At 41.5% G+C, this 20,293-nt stretch overlaps 1 protein-coding gene across 2 annotated transcripts in view; it reads right to left on the reverse strand.

Moving 5' to 3' along the window:
* GABRB1 (gamma-aminobutyric acid type A receptor subunit beta1) overlaps nt 1–20,293 on the reverse strand; it is a 458,545-nt gene that overhangs the window by 260,248 nt on the left and 178,004 nt on the right. For both annotated transcript variants that reach the window (XM_084798648.1, XM_084798647.1), the window contains exon 4: nt 784–1,004. In XM_084798648.1, coding sequence (XP_084654774.1) covers nt 784–1,004 — 221 coding nt within the window. The remainder of the gene's footprint in view (nt 1–783; nt 1,005–20,293) is intronic.

Raw genomic sequence — 20,293 nt, forward strand, 5'->3', positions numbered from 1 at the left:
AAAAGCTATAGGACCATGTGAAGAACGTTACATCTCAAACAACTTGAAATATAAATATGAGATTAAAGGCCAGACACACTTTACTTTCATGACTTGGTTTAGAGCCACCTGAATTAAAAGAGGGTGACTCTGTGTAAGGATAAATGAATAGAACAGTGGAACACAGCTGAATGTATTTTAAAATCCCTGTGTATTTGATCAGTGTTATTAGTACAATCCAAAGATGAAAATTTATTTTCAACAAATGATACCCAAATAAACTAGAGAAGTCTAAGAGAAAATTGAATCCTCACCACTAGCTCTTGCAAAATGTCACAAATAGCATATTTTGAATTGTAGACCTCAATATAAAGGCAAAAATATAAAAATGTGAAGGAAATAAGAATACTATGATTTTTCTCAATGTTGCCCACAAATCTCCAATTTTTCAAAAATTATATTTTTCTTTCTGAATTAAGAAGATACAACACTCAAAGTCCATTCCAGTTCCACTCAATTGACTCTGTGATAATCAAGAAATTGACTAAAAATGATATGGCTTTAAATCTATTTGCAATGACAAATTTTACTACTTTATTATTTGATAGTCAAGAAAAAACTCACTTATACTTCATGGGCAAAGTTGTCTACACTGAGGTAAAAAAGAGCCCAAGTTTTTTCTAGCAAAAGATAATAACATTAACTATGTATATTAGCCAATCATCTTGCTTCTCTCTCTTCTGTTCACTTGTAAGACAGGATATAAAACAGTGACATAAAACAAGGCAATCGGAAAGTATTTACCGTAGTCCATAGAGAACAGTTCCATCAGGATGCAGCCTGATCATTCGGTTTTTCACTGTGACCCCATGCACAAATGATTTCTTGTCATTGAGGAAGTAGGTGTCTGGTACCCAGAGCTGGTCAGCTACCCTGTTGTCAAGGGTCAGATTTAGTGGGATTCCCGAGTATGAAAGTCTTTTGTCCTTCCACGACTGTTGGAAGTACATGGTGAGTGTATAATCCTGTAAAAAAAAAAACCCAAAAAGGTATTTTACAATCATCATAATTTCAGGGGATTTGTTGAGAATCCAGGCACATTGGTTCATCAAAAAGGCTCAGAGGGTAAAAAATGCTTGGAGCACAAACCTCGAAGGCTAAGTTCATCTCCTAGAACTCGTGTAAAGGTGGAAGAAGATAATCAATTCCATAAAGTTACCCTTTCACCTACACATGTGTGCCATGGCAACATGCTCCCTGACACAGCATCATATACATAAGCACCAATAAGAAATGAAAATTTAATTTTATAAAAAGAACCTGTGCATGTGGTATTGTGGATGCCTAGAGTTCCTTCCCATGTATGCAAAGAGATACGTATGAGTACATTGAAATTTATACCTCCAAGAACACAGCAACATATATGTTAAAAGTCCTGGGGTAGTGCCTGAATGCATATAAGCAGTTCCTTAAGATAGAGCAAATATACGCAACTCGATTTTAAGGTTAACGTTTATGACAATAATACCACAAGAAGTAAACATGGAAAGCCTTGAAAGACACCCAACAAACATATTCACCCCTAGATATCATACTTTTATTTCAGAGTGGAGCATTAGTTCTGTATTAACTTAGAGTGGGTGCTCTTGAAAAGAGAATGTTTTCAAATTGCAAAGCCTTTCCAATGACTGGTGTTCTACTTAACTCTTAAATATTACCAGTTGCCTTTCTATAGTTATTTATAGTGACTTATAATTTGTCTGTTTCCTGAAAACCTGTTATAATTCATATGTAGGTGAAGATGATTATATAGCCTTAAGACTGATCAAGTTTCTTATGTTATCACTACTCCATGTAAAGAATGGATTTGAGTTCAGGGTTGGACTTACACTTAATAGCATGCTTTCCTATACTCCGTAAAATCTTACAATGAGGACACCGGCTACACTTTTCTCTGGCAATAAGTGCCAGATATATCTGGCCTCAGTACATTTAGTACCCTGTAGGAGAGGGATGGTGATTGTTACCATGGTGCTTTAGGTATTGTCCCATTTTAAGGAACTCTCATAGCACAAAGTGTAACTGACTATTATAAGAAAATCAGTTTCTAACAGTAGAGTCATGATGTTTTTAAGGTGTAAATTCTAACATAATAAAAATCAGTGACTGAATACTTTACCAGTGATCAACCAATAAGAACCTACTGCACTACCTGTCTGCACTGGCATTGGTAGCAAATTGGAGGGTCGCTGACTTGAGTGATGATGTTCATATCTAGTCATCCTGTGTAGATCCCCCAGCATATAATTTTGCATTTTTGAAAATTACTAAATCATAAGACAATACCAACCCCAGATAACCAATTTCAGCACCTTTATATATTTAGGGACACTGCCACAATTTACTCAGAAGCCATCTAGCACTAATTCAAAGGCATGTTTCCTTGTCCAAAGGACCCTTCAATTCTAACCATACAGAGAACCTTTGAACAGTCTGAAACAGTAACTTACCTTTATATGTAGATGAACTCACACTCCATAACCCATCACACATATACAGTGTTCTGACTCCAATAAATCTTTTCAACAAGTAAGATTTTATGATTTGATCTTAGAGTGTAAAAAGGCATAATCTTGAAAATTGATAGTATATATTTCAAATGTTCTCACCAAAAAGGTATAGGTGTTTGAAGTAATGCCCATGTTAATTACTCAGTTTATCTTTAAAATACATACATTTAAAACACATCATGTTAGACATGATAAATATCTATAATATTTGTCAATATATTAATAATGAATGTTGAAATTAAAATGTACCTTGTGATAAGTAAACAATAGGGAGTTGAAAGAATAAATTAGTGTAAACATAAAATAATATAAATGAGTAACACCTTTGGAGGTGTATGTGTGTGTATTTGTGAGAATGTATGTGTGCATATGTTCATGTGTATGTGTTTTTGTTTCCTTTCCCCTGTCTTTAGAGGATGTTTTATTGTAAGGGAAGAAATAAAGAACTATAGGTATTTAGTGAGAGCTTTGCTAGTGTATAAATAAGTCTGTTTTCAATATTGAATGAAAATTACAACATTAGAGCTAAATTAGAGCAATGACAGTCCCAACGTGTAGTAAGAAATAATCCAGGAGAGCTGGCCTTTCCCCTCACCGGCTGCAGCACTTGGGAGAGCAGGACCTGCACCTCTCCTGGGCAGCACAGTGAGAGCTGACCCTGATGGAAGGTTTCTGGGTGAGCCAGCCTGTGGGTTTGAGCATGGGAGAGCTGGCCCCTCAAATTGTCTGCCATGTGGCAGCATGGGCAAGGGAGAGACACCCTCCTCCCTTCCATTGTCCCTTGCCACCTATGACAAGTGGTAGAACTTGCCCTGGGTTCATGAGAGTAAGACAACTTGCCATGTCCCTCACTGGCTGCATCACTCCGGAAAGTGGGTCTTGCACCTTGCCTAAGCCGCAGGGTAGAGATGGCCCTGGTTTGGTGGGGGGAAGGGGGATGGGTGCAGGTGAGCTGGCCCCAAGGGTGTAAGAATGGGAAGGCCAGTGGAATGACCAGTTAAGATATCTCTCACACTCAGATCTAGGGCTTTGCGTTGGCCCACCTCAGCATGTAACCTATCAGTGAACTGCTGGAGTTCATGAAGAGGCCTAACAGTTCCAAAGCTACAGGAATACCATGACACGAGGCAACAACAGGATATTTAAGGGGAAACCTAATGAGGTTCCGGTGGTGATAGAGTAGTCGAGGGCTCATACCAGTCCAACGAATCATTGCAATAAACATTTGCAAGTAAAGAAGTATGAACAGAAGAGTATACTGTGGAACGCACTGTGAGATGCTACAGTTTCCACTACAAGATTTTTTTTCTCTGTTGGAGGGGAGGTTGTAGAGGTGGAGGGCAGGTTGTAGGGAGGAGGGGAGGTTGTAGAGGTGGAGGGCAGGTTGTAGGGAGGAGAGGAGGTTGTAGAGGTGGAGGGCAGGTTGTAGGGAGGAGGGGAGGTTGTAGAGGTGGAGGGCAGGTTGTAGGGGAGGAGGGGAGGTTGTAGAGGTGGAGGGCAGGTTGTAGGGAGGAGGGGAGGTTGTAGAGGTGGAGGGCAGGTTGTAGGGAGGAGAGGAGGTTGTAGAGGTGGAGGGCAGGTTGTAGGGAGGAGGGGAGGTTGTAGAGGTGGAGGGCAGGTTGTAGGGGAGGAGGGGAGGTTGTAGAGGTGGAGGGCAGGTTGTAGGGGAGGAGGGGAGGTTGTAGAGGTGGAGGGCAGGTTGTAGGGGAGGAGGGGAGGTTGTAGAGGTGGAGGGCAGGTTGTAGGGAGGAGGGGAGGTTGTAGAGGTGGAGGGCAGGTTGTAGGGGAGGAGGGGAGGTTGTAGAGGTGGAGGGCAGGTTGTAGGGGAGGAGGGGAGGTTGTAGAGGTAGAGGGCAGGTTGTAGGGAGGAGGGGAGGTTGTAGAGGTGGAGGGCAGGTTGGAGGGGAGGAGGGGAGGTTGTAGAGGTGGAGGGCAGGTTGTAGGGGAGGAGGGGAGGTTGTAGAGGTGGAGGGCAGGTTGTAGGGGAGGAGGGGAGGTTGTAGAGGTGGAGGGCAGGTTGTAGGGGAGGAGGGGAGGTTGTAGAGGTGGAGGGCAGGTTGGAGGGGAGGAGGGGAGGTTGAAGAGGTGGAGGGCAGGTTGTAGGGAGGAGAGGAGGTTGTAGAGGTGGAGGGCAGGTTGTAGGGAGGAGGGGAGGTTGTAGAGGTGGAGGGCAGGTTGTAGGGAGGAGAGGAGGTTGTAGAGGTGGAGGGCAGGTTGTAGGGAGGAGGGGAGGTTGTAGAGGTGGAGGGCAGGTTGGAGGGAGGAGAGGAGGTTGTAGAGGTGGAGGGCAGGTTGGAGGGGAGGAGGGGAGGTTGTAGAGGTGGAGGGCAGGTTGGAGGGGAGGAGGGGAGGTTGTAGAGGTGGGGGGCAGGTTGTAGGGAGGAGGGGAGGTTGTAGAGGTGGAGGGCAGGTTGTAGGGAGGAGGGGAGGTTGTAGAGGTGGAGGGCAGGTTGTAGGGAGGAGGGGAGGTTGTAGAGGTGGAGGGCAGGTTGTAGGGAGGAGGGGAGGTTGTAGAGGTGGAGGGCAGGTTGTAGGGAAGGAGGGGAGGTTGTAGAGGTAGAGGGCAGGTTGTAGGGAGGAGGGGAGGTTGTAGGGAGGAGGGGAGCTTGTAGAGGTGGAGGGCAGGTTGTAGGGAGGAGGGGAGGTTGTAGAGGTGGAGGGCAGGTTGTAGGGAGGAGGGGAGGTTGTAGAGGTGGAGGGCCGGTTGTAGGGGAGGAGGGGAGGTTGTAGAGGTGGAGGGCAGGTTGTAGGGGAGGAGGGGAGGTTGTAGAGGTGGAGGGCAGGTTGTAGGGGAGGAGGGGAGGTTGAAGAGGTGGAGGGCAGGTTGTAGGGAGGAGAGGAGGTTGTAGAGGTGGAGGGCAGGTTGTAGGGAGGAGGGGAGGTTGTAGAGGTGGAGGGCAGGTTGGAGGGAGGAGAGGAGGTTGTAGAGGTGGAGGGCAGGTTGGAGGGGAGGAGGGGAGGTTGTAGAGGTGGAGGGCAGGTTGTAGGGAGGAGAGGAGGTTGTAGAGGTGGAGGGCAGGTTGTAGGGAGGAGGGGGAGGTTGTAGAGGTGGAGGGCAGGTTGGAGGGAGGAGAGGAGGTTGTAGAGGTGGAGGGCAGGTTGGAGGGGAGGAGGGGAGGTTGTAGAGGTGGACGGCAGGTTGGAGGGGAGGAGGGGAGGTTGTAGAGGTGGAGGGTAGGTTAGAGGGGAGGAGAGGAGGTTGTAGAGGTGGAGGGCAGGTTGTAGGGGAGGAGGGGAGGTTGTAGAGGTGGGGGGCAGGTTGTAGGGAGGAGGGGAGGTTGTAGAGGTGGAGGGCAGGTTGTAGGGGAGGAGGGGAGGTTGTAGAGGTGGAGGGCAGGTTGTAGGGAGGAGGGGAGGTTGTAGAGGTGGAGGGCAGGTTGTAGGGAGGAGGGGAGGTTGTAGAGGTGGAGGGCAGATTGTAGGGGAGGAGGGGAGGTAGTAGAGGTAGAGGGCAGGTTCTAGGGAGGAGGGGGAGGTTGTAGAGGTGGAGGGCAGGTTGTAGGGAGGAGGGGAGGTTGTAGAGGTGGAGGACAGGTTGGAGGGGAGGAGAGGAGGTTGTAGAGGTGGAGGGCAGGTTGGAGGGGAGGAGAGGAGGTTGTAGAGGTGGAGGGCAGGTTGGAGGGGAGGAGGGGAGGTTGTAGAGGTGGAGGGCAGGTTGTAGGGAGGAGAGGAGGTTGTAGAGGTGGAGGGCAGGTTGTAGGGAGGAGGGGAGGTTGTAGAGGTGGAGGGCAGGTTGTAGGGAGGAGGGGAGGTTGTAGAGGTGGAGGGCAGGTTGTAGGGAGGAGAGGAGGTTGTAGAGGTGGAGGGCAGGTTGTAGGGAGGAGGGGAGGTTGTAGAGGTGGAGGGCAGGTTGTAGGGAGGAGAGGAGGTTGTAGAGGTGGAGGGCAGGTTGTAGGGAGGAGGGGAGGTTGTAGAGGTGGAGGACAGGTTGGAGGGGAGGAGAGGAGGTTGTACAGGTGGAGGGCAGGTTGGAGGGGAGGAGAGGAGGTTGTAGAGGTGGAGGGCAGGTTGTAGGGGAGGAGGGGAGGTTGTAGAGGTGGGGGGCAGGTTGTAGGGAGGAGGGGAGGTTGTAGAGGTGGAGGGCAGGTTGGAGGGGAGGAGGGGAGGTTGTAGAGGTGGAGGGCAGATTGTAGGGAGGAGGGGAGGTTGTAGAGGTGGAGGGCAGGTTGTAGGGAGGAGGGGAGGTTGTAGAGGTGGAGGGCAGATTGTAGGGGAGGAGGGGAGGTTGTAGAGGTAGAGGGCAGGTTCTAGGGAGGAGGGGAGGTTGTAGAGGTGGAGGGCAGGTTGTAGGGAGGAGGGGAGGTTGTAGAGGTGGAGGGCAGGTTGTAGGGAGGAGGGGAGGTTGTAGAGGTGGAGGGCAGGTTGTAGGGAGGAGGGGAGGTTGTAGAGGTGGAGGGCAGGTTGTAGGGAGGAGAGGAGGTTGTAGAGGTGGAGGACAGGTTGGAGGGAGGAGGGGAGGTTGTAGAGGTGGAGGGCAGGTTGTAGGGAGGAGAGGAGGTTGTAGAGGTGGAGGGCAGGTTGTAGGGAGGAGGGGAGGTTGTAGAGGTGGAGGGCAGGTTGGAGGGAGGAGGGGAGGTTGTAGAGGTGGAGGGCAGGTTGTAGGGAGGAGAGGAGGTTGCAGAGGTGGAGGGCAGGTTGGAGGGGAGGAGGGGAGGTTGTAGAGGTGGAGGGCAGATTGTAGGGGAGGAGGGGAGGTTGTAGAGGTGGAGGGCAGGTTGTAGGGGAGAGGGAGATGAGTAGAATTGGGGCGCATGATGTGAAATTCACAGAGATAAAAATCTTTTGAAAAAGAGAGAGAAATGAAAGCGATTTAAAGGTTTTTGACATTTCGGGAAGAAATTCTTGCTTTTGGCCAAGAACACTGAAAGAACTCTACTGTTAGGTATGAATCTGGCATTATTACAATCATTTATCTGTCTTTCTGAAGTATGCAAGCTACTCCTTAGGGGAAATGTGATGTTGACAGAGACTATGGACCAAATGGGATTCTCTGACACTGAGTAAATTAATGGGATTAGTGGATGTGAGAGTGCTAATGAAATTGGTCAAGCTAATTCAGGCACAAGAGAATTTGATTCATTGAAAGGGAGAGCATATCAAATCAGTAACACTCAATGAAGGTTCATGGATGATACTATATTAAATAAAAGACTTTTTTTTTCTTTTCTGGGAACTAAAAGACACACACATTTAAATTTAGATCTGTGGTTTTAACGTCATGAGGATTTTGCTTTTTAAAATATCTCTGACAACATCTGAAGAGAGGTCTGGCTGTGACAACTGGGTGGTGGTACTAGCATTTGTGAGGGTTGACTGACATCTATGAGCATATTGCCATGTGCGTCAAGCTCCCAGCACAAAGACTTAGCTGTTTCAAAGTGTTCATAGTTGCAAAACTCTGGCACCTTGTCAAGATTGAGAAACTCTGTCTTCAATGAAATAACTTTCATTTTAGCACCATGAAATGCTCCAAAGTTTTGCATCATTGTTACAGAAATATCTGAGCTTTTAACATAGGGTTCAAAACTTCTGCTAAAGAATCCTAATATAAGATGGCTTGTAGCTTCCTATTTTGCTATACCAAGATATTCCCATTACTTGAAGGTACTCTAAGAGGATTTTTCAGAGACCTGGGAATGTGAGAGTGACTGATACCTTGTGTTTGTCAGCAGCACATGTTTCAGGCAGTGTTACCAGAGACGATATGCTGCTTTACCATCTAGTAATATTAGAACCAAAAGGATTTCATAAAAAATCTTCCCCTTCAATTTTCCTTTTTTTTTTCAAACTTCTAAAATATAAATCTGCATTCGAGAAAAAAATCCAGGCCCTGGCTCGCATTATTTTCTGCATCTATTTAATACATGTTATAAGAGGTCCTAAATACAAATCCCTCTTTTCTATAAAACATTCATGTGAGCTTAATAGAACTGTGAGATCAGTCCTTTCCAAGGCTAGGTTTACTTTTTTCTTGCTGGTTGGCAATAGTGAAGTCCTACATGATTGCCTCCCACTTTTGCAGCTTCTAAAATGATGGAGAATATCTTAGTTAAAGCACCAGCTGATAGAGAGTATCCTACCAATAGCTCCCAACAAAATCGAGAGCACCTTATCGACAGCTCCTGGTGATGGAAAGCATGTCCACAGTGCTGCTGGAGAGTAGCCTACCTACAGTCCTGTTGATGGAGAGTGTCCTGCCGTCAGTCCTTCTGGTGGACAGTAGACTATTTGCAGCTCCTAGCATGATGGAGTATATCCCAACTAAAGCTTCTGTGGATGGAGAGTATCTTATCTACAGTTCCATCTGGTGAACATGGACAAACTCTTGGCTCTATTCTTCTCCAGCTTCAAGAATGGAGATTAGATTGCTAAAGAAGAGCATTTGTTTCCCATGTATATAAAAAGCCTATGGCTGACTCAAAAGATATGGACATACTGTAGTCTTCTCTAAGAAATTTATTACTGAGCAAACGTCTATGACACAAGCTCAGCAAGGCTGAGTTCAAAGGTTATACCACATAATTAGGACTATATAAAACCAGGATATAAAAAGAGAAGCAAACAACACTGAAAGGCTGAGTTCACTGCTTATTAGACAATGAATGAGCAGAAGTACAATGGTTTACTATTTCTTTCTAGTTCTGCAACTTGGACAACTTCACTATATCTTCTGCTTATTATCTCATTGATTCATATTTAATGTAATGTTACTCTCCGTGGGTTACATTAGGAAAAAATAATGATGCTGACCAGGTCAGAATTTCATATATATGTGAATATATATATTTCAGATATATATCTACAATTTATGAAATGTATATAACTACTATTTATAAAATATATATTATATATATTTATGTATAAATATATATAAACTGCATATAAGAGTAGGCAAATGAAACATCAAATTACCCTCATTGCAATTAATTGAATTAAAAAGTGGAAATACTGAGAGCAATCTGAGACCCACAGATGTTAAATGACTTTCAATTAAAGGCAACATGTTTGGGATCAGTGTGGCTTCATTGCTGAAGGAGACAGGAAGGAGTAGGCACACATACTTCTTTATTATTATTATTATTATTAATTTATTCTTGCTACATCTCAATCGTTATCCCATCCCTTGTATCCTTCCATTCTTCCCTCCCTCCCATTTTCCCCTTATTCCCCTCCCCTATGACTGTTCCTGAGGGGGATTACCTCCCTCTGTATATGCTCATAGGGTATCAAGTCTCTTCTTGGTAACCTGCTGTCCTTCCTCTGAGTGCCACCAGGTCTCCTCCTCCAGGGGACATGGTCAAATGTGAGGCACTAGAGTACGTGAGAAAGTCATATTCCACTCTCCACTCTACTGTGGAGAATGTTCTGACCATTAGCTAAATCTGGGTAGAGGTTTAAAGTTTACCGCCTGTATTGTCCTTGGCTGGTGCCTTAGTTTGAGTGGGACCCCTGTGCCCAAATCTGCCTATAATAATGTTCTACTTGTAGGTTTCTAGGACCCTCTGGTTCCTTCTACTTTGCCATTCTCCCATGCTTCTCTCATCTAGAGTCCCAATAGGATGTCCTCCCTTCTGTCTCAGTTTCCTGGTAAGTGAAGGCTTTCGTCAAAGCAATTCCCTTTGAAGAAAAAAAGAAAACATCTAGAAAAGTCATCTGGAGTGCAACTGGCAACAATCAGCACACTTTACAACAATATGTGGGAAAAGATACAAATCCATCAAATGTGTCCCATAAAAATGAATTCAGTGATAGTCTGATAAGCCAATCTAAATAATAATAAAAATGAACCACAAAAGACGTGTTTGAATTCTCTGTATCACTGAGAAACACTTAAAGAAATGTTCAACGTCCTTAGTTATCAGGGAAATGCAAACCAAAACAACTCTGAGATGCCATCTTACACCCATCAGAATGGCTAAGATCAAAAACTCAAGCAACACCACATGCTGGCGAGGATGTGGGGAGAGAGGAACACTCCTTCATTGCTGTTGGGAATGCAAACTAGTACAGCCACTTTGGAAATCTATCTGGAGCTATCCCAGAAAACTGGGAATAGGGCTTCCTCAAGACCCAGCTATTCCACTCCTTGGAATATACTCAGATGATGCTCCAACACACAACAAGAACATGTGCTCAACCATGTTCATAGCAGCCTTATTCATAAATAGCCAGGACATGGAAACAGCCTAAGTGTCCCTCAGTAGAAGAATGGATAAAGAACTGTGGTACATATACACTATGGAATACTATTCAGCTATTAAAACCAAGGAATTCCAAAAATTTGTGGACAAATGGTTTGAACTAGAAATGATCAGAATGAGTGAGTTAACCCAGAAGCAGAAAGTGGTATATACTCACTTATATCTGCATACTAGTCCAAGGAGCATGTCTCATGAACGTCTTCACTTACTAGGAAAATGGGACAGAGGGGAAGACTTCCTATTGGGATTCTAGGTGAGAGAAGCAAAGGAGAATGGGGAAATAGAAGGATCCAGAGGGTCCTAGAAACCTACAAGTAGAACATTATGACAGGCAGATCTGGGCCCGGGGGTCCTGCTCAAACTATGGCACCAGCCAAGGACAATACGTGCAGTAAACTTCGAACCCCTACCCAGATCTAGCCAATGGACAGGACATTCTCCACACTTGAGTGGAGAGTGGGGACTGACTTTCACATGTACTCTGGTGCCCTATATTTGACCATGTCCCCTGGATGGGGAGGTCTGCTGGCACTCAGAGGAAGGACAGCAGGCTACCAAGAAGAGACTTGATACCCTATGAGAATATACAGGGGGAGGAGGTCCCCCTCAGTCCACAGTCATAGAGGAGGGGAGTAAGGGGAAAATGGGAGGGAGGAAAGAATGGGAGGATACAAGGGATGGGATAACAATTTAGATGTAATATGAATGAATTAATAAAATATATTAAAAAAGACTTGATTGTAATGGTATATTCCACTTAAGTGAGTAGTTTTTCTATCTGTACGAAAACACCATACACAAGTTATCTACTTTGCATATTCCAGGTGTACAGTTAATTTCTAATCCTCCCTTCCACATTTTGAGTACTATTTCAACTATTAATATATATTAGTTGTACTTATGCCTTAGCTATATTTTAAAAAAACATCTTTATAATACATGCATTCTTCATTACCATTCTTTACAAAGTGCATGTTCTTGAATATTTTTAGGTCTAAATGGATGTTTTACGTTGATAAAGATGAGATATGATATATATTGATTTACATTAAGAATTTAAAACTCACCAAGATAGGAAAGATGTTTTCTTCAAGGTTGCCAAATAGAAATAGCCAAAACACTATGATTATCACATTCATATAATTCCTGATTGTTTCATGGTTCTTCTTCTTGCCTAAGGTAGTTTATTGTATACATGTGTAATAATATAAATGTATATGTAAAAAGGAAAAAATAATAAAAATATTAAAAAATAAAATTTACCAATGGTAAATCTGTTTCTGTGTGTGGTAATGGTGCTATCCCTATTCCAAATGAGAATCCGATAAGGAAGCCATAACCAACACATAGCAATGCATGAATGACAGCTAAATACACAATTCTGTTCCAATCCTGTGAACTACATAAGACTCCATCTGGAACTCAGAGGTGATACAACTGCAGGGGCTTAGCAGTTTAACCTAATAGGTACTGTAGAAACTACAAATATTTATATCCATTAAAATTTAAGATCGTAACCATTAGATCTGCGGTTCTCAACCTTTCTAGTGCCACTACTCTTTAATACAGATCCTCATGTTGAGGTGACCCAACAATAAAATTATTTCATTGCCACTTTGTAACTGTAATTTTGCTATTGCTACTAGTAGCAGTAGAAAATAGTAATAGTATTATAGATATCTGATATGTAACACCAGTGAAAGTGTCATTTGACCTTCAAAGGGGTCACAGCCCACAGATTGCAAACCACTGCACTATATCAAGTTTTTAAAAAAGGATGATAAGATGATAAAATTTATGCTGCACACAGTGATAGTTTATATGCCTTATATTCTATATTAGGTGATCAAAAGTACAAACAATTAAGGTTGTTTCTATGCCAAGACACATCTAATATTAGATTTAAGCAATGAAATTTTTTTCAGGAACTTCTGTGTCAATTTTTTTTTTTAGTTTAAGAAGAATAATGGATTCATTCCATTAATATCTTGTGATTGTTTACTATAATCAAAGAGTTATGAGAGATGAAAAAGTTGAATAATATATATTCCTTAATTGAGGAGGAATCATGACCAGGTGGAGAATTAACTTTGTTTAGCTCCAAGTTCCTCAGTTCTTCTATTAGCAGCTCATGGCCTGAATTTTCCCCTACTTCAAGCACTCAGGAAACTCAGAGTGATCTCACTTCTCTTAATTTACATCTCTGTATTAGGGAAGCTACACTATCAACTGGAGAAATATTAGTTTAATAACCTCTTATATAACCTAGAGCACAAATAACAGTTGATTTAGTACAGCAATGACAATAAAGAGGAGAAAGAAAAATAGAAATAGATGGAATCTTTAAGTCAACACTTGATAACTTTATTAAATTGGATAGATAATATCAGAGCATCATTGTACCAGGTGTGTGACCTGTGTGAGTAGACAAAATTGCAATGAGAAAACCTGAAGACTAGGTGTTAACAATGACCATTTCCTGTATATAAATTTTATTGTGGGTGTGAGTAGCACATGGATGTGCAGGGGCCAAGTGAGTAGTTATGAGTCAGACCTTGAAAGAACAGACCAAAGGAGCCATGGATGATAGTTGAGATGGAAATAGGTTGCTTACTACAAAGGTCCTGTAAGGATAGAAGATGATAAAACACTGAAATATTTGACTTCAGAATTAGCCACTCACTTCCTTGAGCATTTCTAGCATTCCTCATTTCCTTGGATATTAGTATTTCCTGCATAGTTTCCTGATAATTTCTGTCACACTTGATTCAGAGACATCCAAAGGTAATTTATTGTTCATAGTTCTGTGTCACAGAGGATATAGATGACCAAACATGTTAGTTGAAATGTGAATTAAGTAGTGCAGTGTGTTTGGGTCACATTATATCAATGCTATGTGTACTGGTGTTAGTTAATCTGGTATTACAATTCTGAAGTATTTGCGCACACTCAAATAACATTCCTATACAAATAAAAATAATTATTAATTAATAATCCAGAATTTATGTTCATTACTAATTTAAATGGATCTATAATTCTAGCAAAAATAACAAATTGATACTTTTTCAGAGATATTGAAAGTATACATAACTTCTTTAAGCACTAATAGTGATTTTATATAAAACTTACTAGGTACAGTTTAGATAATATCAAATGAAACTTCATTCATATATCCAGAAATAAGACAGCACATTGGAATTGAAAGTATAGTTTTCTTCTTTCTCCTCCATCCTTCTCCTCCATCTTTTCTTCCCTCTTTTTTTTTCTTTAAACAAACACTTAAATGGAACTGTACTCAGGGAAATTTGGGATTCTTCTACAAGTTAGCAAATAATAAAATTAATTAAACATTCAATTTATAAATTATTATCATTATTATTAATCATTAGAAAGATTCCTTTAAAACCATGTACTCAGATATGGCACATTAGTTTTTGGTTCATTAGTGTTCATTTTCTTCAGTATTGAAATAAGAGAAGAAATGAAATAAGATTTATTAAGACATAATCAAATGTTCAGAATATGGTGGGTTTGGCTGAATATGGTGAGGAACCAGAATATATAAGATCATATAGTGTGAGACAATACAAATTCAGATAGAAAAACATCATATGTTCTCTCTCATCTGAATGTCTTAGTTCCAAGTCCTTAGTTGTGAGTATGTACTCTGGAGTAATCACAGAAACCAGGAAAGTAAGAAGGAACCATTGCCAGGGTGGGAGAGTGGGGACCAAAAGTGAGCAGAATGGCAGGGTACAAGTGATCTGATGGGAGAAATGAAAAGATGGGGCCTCTAATTAAAAAAGAGGGAGAAAGGTAAATATAGAAAGAGGAATGTAAAAATAACAGTAAAGATGTCTGTATGTCATATAAATCATACTATTAACTATCTACCAAAAATACCTATAGTACATGTAGAGAAACACACACACACACACACACACACACACACACACACACACACACACACACTTTAAAGAACAATTTCTTATCTTGGTTGACAATGTTCCTTCCAAGAGCCAAAGACCATGTAGCAAAATCCCCAACATTAAACATGAGAAGACCTTTTGAGTTGTTGGTCGGGGTGATCAAAAGGACTTCTAAAAGCATTACAGGTAATTCTATTGCCCTTGGCTTCCCCAGAGATGGTACTGGAAATCTAGTCAACTCATTGGGGCTAGTGAAGTCATAGATCTTGAAGAAGATACTAAAACCACCACTTTATTAAGCCAGCCTTATCTCTCACTACATTATAAATACTTGTTCTCATGCCAAGATATAAGTGTAGTTGTCTCCCCTCATCTATGAAACATGTTTTCAACACACAGAAAAGCACGAACAATCAAAATGCCGAGTTGGAGAGTTCAGTTTTGATGTAAACGTCTATAATGCAACTCTCACTCCTAAGGCTCAGGTATAAATGAAGAAGAGGAAGTGGAAATATTGTGGGAGCCAAAGGAACAGGGATTTTTATGTGAGGTTGTGTCTCCTAAAAATGTCAGAACCTGCACCTATAAAGTCCACTAGCACAAACATGAACAGGACAAGGACAACAACCCAAGAGGCCTTATACACAGAGAATTGCAAATAACTAATAAATGCCTAGAGCAGAAATAGTCTTCCCCAGGGAAGAGCACACCAATAAGTTATTCAATACCAAGTGGTTAGTCTTTAAAAACATGCATATAGGTAATATTATACAGAATGAACAGGTTGTATGCATGTGTTTGGGAACATACACACACACATACATGTGCACGCGTGCGCACACACACACACAGTGATTAATGCAACAGAGGCCATGAATTTGAACAGGAGCAATGAGGGGCATATAGGAAGATTTGGAGGTGGAAAGGGAAGGAGAAATGACATAATTAACAATTTAATATAAAAAAATAAAAATAAATAAAATATCTTATTTTGCTAAATGAACCCAAATTCATGTGGCAGAAAAATAAGGACTGTTATGCGGTAAGCTAATAAAACACCCAAGAAGTAAGTCTTGATTCCTCCCTCCACTTAGATCCTTTTGTGGTCTTCTCAGGAAGTAGTTCTTTGGACACATTAAAAATCTTAAATACTGACAGGGGAAGATAGATTTATATTCACTTGACTTACCAAACCAAATACACTGTAGGGTAACAGTTTCAGTGGAATTTCTTGGGAACCTCTTAATACAAGTAGCCGAATTGCAATTTCCAAATGCCAATTTCATCATTTCAACAATGGAAAGAAACTCAAAAGCACTTCCACTGATATCAGGGACAAGAAAAGGCTGTCCACTCTCTCCATATCTTCAATAGTGTACTTGTAGACTTAGCTAGAGTGATAATGCAACTAAAGCAGGCCAAAGTGATACAAATTGGAAAGAAAGGAGTCAAAGCATCCCTATTCACAAAAGATATGACAGTGTACATAAGTGACCAAAATTTTCACTGCGAAACTCCTACAGCTGAGAAACACCTTCAGCAAAGTAGCTGGATACAAAATTTACTCACAGAAATCAGTAGCCCTCCTATACACAAATGACAAATTGTCTGAAAAAGCCATCAGGGAAGCAATCCCTTCCACAATAGCCTCAAATAATAGAAAATATCTTGGGGTATCTCTAACCAAAGCACAAAAGACTTGAACAACAACAACAACAACAACAACAACAACAACAACAACAACAAATCATTGAAGAAGCAAATTGAAAAAAATATCAGAAAATGGAAAGCACACTCATTTTTATGGATAAATATAATTAATATAGTAAAAATGTCTATCTTGACAAAAGCAATCTATAGATTCAATGAAATCCCCATCAAAATTTCAACACAATTCTTTGACACAGATCTCAAAGGGAAAAATTTCAGCTTCATATAAAAACAGCAATAATACAGGACAGCTGAAATAATCCTGAATAATGAAAGAGCTGCTAAAGGTGTCACCTTCCCCAATTTCAGGTTATACTACAAAGCTATAGTAATAAAAACAGCATGTTTTTGGCACAAAACGGACATATGTATCAATGGAATCAAATTGAAGACCCAGACATAAATTCACACATCTGTGGACACCTTTTTGTTTTTTTGTTGTGTTTTTCTTAATGAAGATGGCAGAAATACACACTGGAAAAAGGCAACATCTTCAACAAATGGTGCCTAGTCAAACTGGATGTCTGCATGTAGAAGAATGAAATTAGATACATACTTACTGGTCTGAATAAAACTAAATTCAAGTAGATTAAGACCTAAACATAAACCCAGATACACTGAACTTGATAGAAAAGAAATTAGAGACTAGCCTTGAACTCATTGGTACAGGAAAAGACTTTCTGAACAGAACATAATTAACATAGTAGCTAAGATAAACAATTAATAAATGGGACCCCATGAAACTGAAAAGCTTCTGTATTGCAAAACACAGTAGAATTCAGATAAAGAGGCAGCCTACAGTATGGAAAAAGATTGTCATCAGCTCTACATCCAATAGAGAGCTAATATCCAAATATAATAAAGAACCCAAGAAACAAGACATCAACAAACCAAATTACTCAGTTAAAAATGGAGTACTGGTCTAATTAGAGAACTCCCGATAGAAGAAACTCAAAGGGTTAAGAAATACTTAAAGAAATGTTCAACATCCTTAGCCAACAAAGAAATGCAAATCACACTTTCAGATTTCATTTTACACCTGTCAGAATGTATAAGATCAACAAAACAAGTGATAGCTTATGCTGGGGAGGGCATGGATAAAGATGAACATTCATACCTTGCTGGTGAGAGGGCCAACTCACAGCCACAATAGAAATCAGTGTGGAGGTTTTTCAGGATGATTGGAATCAATATACCTCAAAATCCAGCTATACTACTCTTAGACATATACACAAAGGATGCTTCGTCCTACCCTAGAAACACTTTCTTAACTGTGCTTATTGCTGCAATACTCATAATAGAAACTGAAAAACTGAATCAGATACTGAGAAAAAACCCCTACATGTCCCTTAACAGAAAAATGGACAAAGAAAACGTAGCTCATTTACACAATGCAGCATTACTTAGCTGTTAAAAAAATGACTGACACTGCCTGGGTAACCAGGAACTAGAGACTGGATAAACCAGAGACATAGGACAGAACCAAATATGATTGGCAAGAAAAAGTCAATAAATTATGATTCTTAGTGATAGTCTGATATGCTCATAGACTGGAGCCTCCTCCAGTCATCATGAGAGAGGCTTTATCCAGCAACTGATGGGAGCAGGTGCAGACTCACAGGCAAGCATGAGGCTGAGCTTGTGGAACCCAAAGGAAGAATAAGAGGAAGAGGAAGAGGAAGAGGAAGAGGAAGAGGAAGGGTTAAAGGGGCCAGAGGGCTTTTGGACACTACAAGACCATAGCCCACAGGATCAACTAAATTGGGCTCATAAGGGCTCTCAGAGACTGAGGTGACATTTGGGGAACATATGAGAATCTAACTAGGTCCTCTGCACACATGTTTATAGCTGTGTGACTTGGTGCTGTTTTGGAACTCCTGACAATAGAAGTGGGGATTATCTCTGACCTTTTATGCCTGCTCCTGGGACACTTTTCCTCCTCCTGGGTTCCCTTGTTCAGCCTTGATATGATGGTATATGTCTAATCTTGTAACTTGTTATGTCATCTTTGGTTGATACCCCTGGGAAGCCCGAAAGGTAACTGAGTTGGAGTGGTTTGGGGAGGGGTACAAGGGTAGGGACTGTAAGGAGTGAAGGGAGGGGAAATTGAGATCAGGATGTAATATATGAGAGATAAATAAAGAAAAAAAGTCATTGTGAAATTTGTATGCAGATGGATGATACTAGAAAAAAAAAATCATCCTGAGTGAGATAACCCAGACTCAGAAACATGAGAATTGCATGCTTTGGCTTATCTGTGTCGGATATTAGTGGTGGAGTCAGTGAGAAGCAGAGTGCAGTCTATAGAACCACAGAGGGAAGTTGGTTTAGACTGAGGACTGGAGGGAAGAATACATCTCACTAGGAAAGAGAAATACGATAGATAGCTACGGGCAGGTGGAGGCTGGAATGGGAGGAAGAGAGAGGGGGATGAGGGGAAAGAATCAAGTGTGGGCGGGAATACAGGGAGACACAGCTAAACCTAAGGGGCATCAGAAGGATATGATATAATACAATATATCATAGCATATATGATGTGATATAAATGAACTCACCAAACACAGAGCCCAAGTTGGCCATCTTTTGCCATAAAACAATGCTTCCAGTGCTTGAATTGAGTTACATTTAATTGAGTTATTGGTCAAAAGATCACCATGGGAATCCCCAAACAACCCATGCTGTTGTCGAGACTGTAGGTTACTCTCCACAACCTGACAATCAGGTCACATTGCCGAAGATAACACCATGGAGATGTTGAGCTGGTGCCCACAAAAACCTCTACCCTGTGTTCCAGCTCTTTGAGCATGCTCTCAAAATAGAAATGTAAGCACCAAGCCAGCCACAAATCCTTTATCTAAGATGATGTACTGCCTGCAGGATATGCTAGGACAATAGTGGCTAGTTGGAGATGGACCACCTTTGAAACAATAGTTCTATGACTACTGCGTTCAATCAAAATGTAGAAAAGTAAGCCCTTAAAGTCAACTTATAGAACCAAAAAGATACATAAATATACACGTAAACCATCCTCAGTGTTTCACACGCAGGGACATTTGTTCACAGTTCTATTGGTCTGTGATTGGCTCTAAGTGTCTTGGCAGGCATTGCTGTGGAGAAGGACCTCAGCAACTTTTACCATCTAGCAACAAAAACAAACAAACAAACAAACAAAAAGAAAGACAATTCTACAATTCTAACAAGACTCATTGTTTCCAACTGATGAAGCTCCACAGCCATCCTCTAACAGTACCAAGCTGTCCTAGTATACTTTCCATCACTGTGATAAAACATCATGACCAAAGGCAACTTGAGGAATTTTTTCCCAGCTTAGTCCATCCTTAAGAGAAGTTAGGTCAGGAAACTGGAGGTAGAAACTGAAGTCAGGCTAGGACGGTGTTATGCTCCCCCGCTTTTTAAAAAATGTATCTTACTTAGTTTGCTTGTGCAACCTAAGACTGCCAGCACAGTTATGTCACCAACCACCATGGGTTGAGTGTGCCGCCCCCCATCGGTCTTTATTAAAGAAATTCATCTCTACAGGGCAGAAAAACAAAGAAATAAGAAAAAAAACCTGACCAGCACAGAAACATACATACCTAAGTGCAATAAAGACACAAGGTGGTCCCAAAATAGGAATAAGAATTCCCTGTGAGCACAATGCTAAAACAAACTGAGCTATCATTTAATCCCTTGGCTAAAACAGACATTCAGTATGGTAATGAGACATGGCACCAGGAATCAGGAGACTTGGAATCTAATTAAAGACACACTGTTTATTAGAGCAGCAATTGTGGAGCAAATCTGTCCACTAGCGTAATACTCAATTACCATATTTGTGTTATGTGAACAAATACTGTTAGCAAGATGGTTAGAATAATTAATCAAATGACTGTGTGCAGTAGGC

The sequence above is a fragment of the Acomys minous genome (assembly GCF_964271855.1).
Source record: "Acomys minous genome assembly, chromosome: 10".
Classification (NCBI taxonomy): domain Eukaryota; kingdom Metazoa; phylum Chordata; class Mammalia; order Rodentia; family Muridae; genus Acomys; species Acomys minous.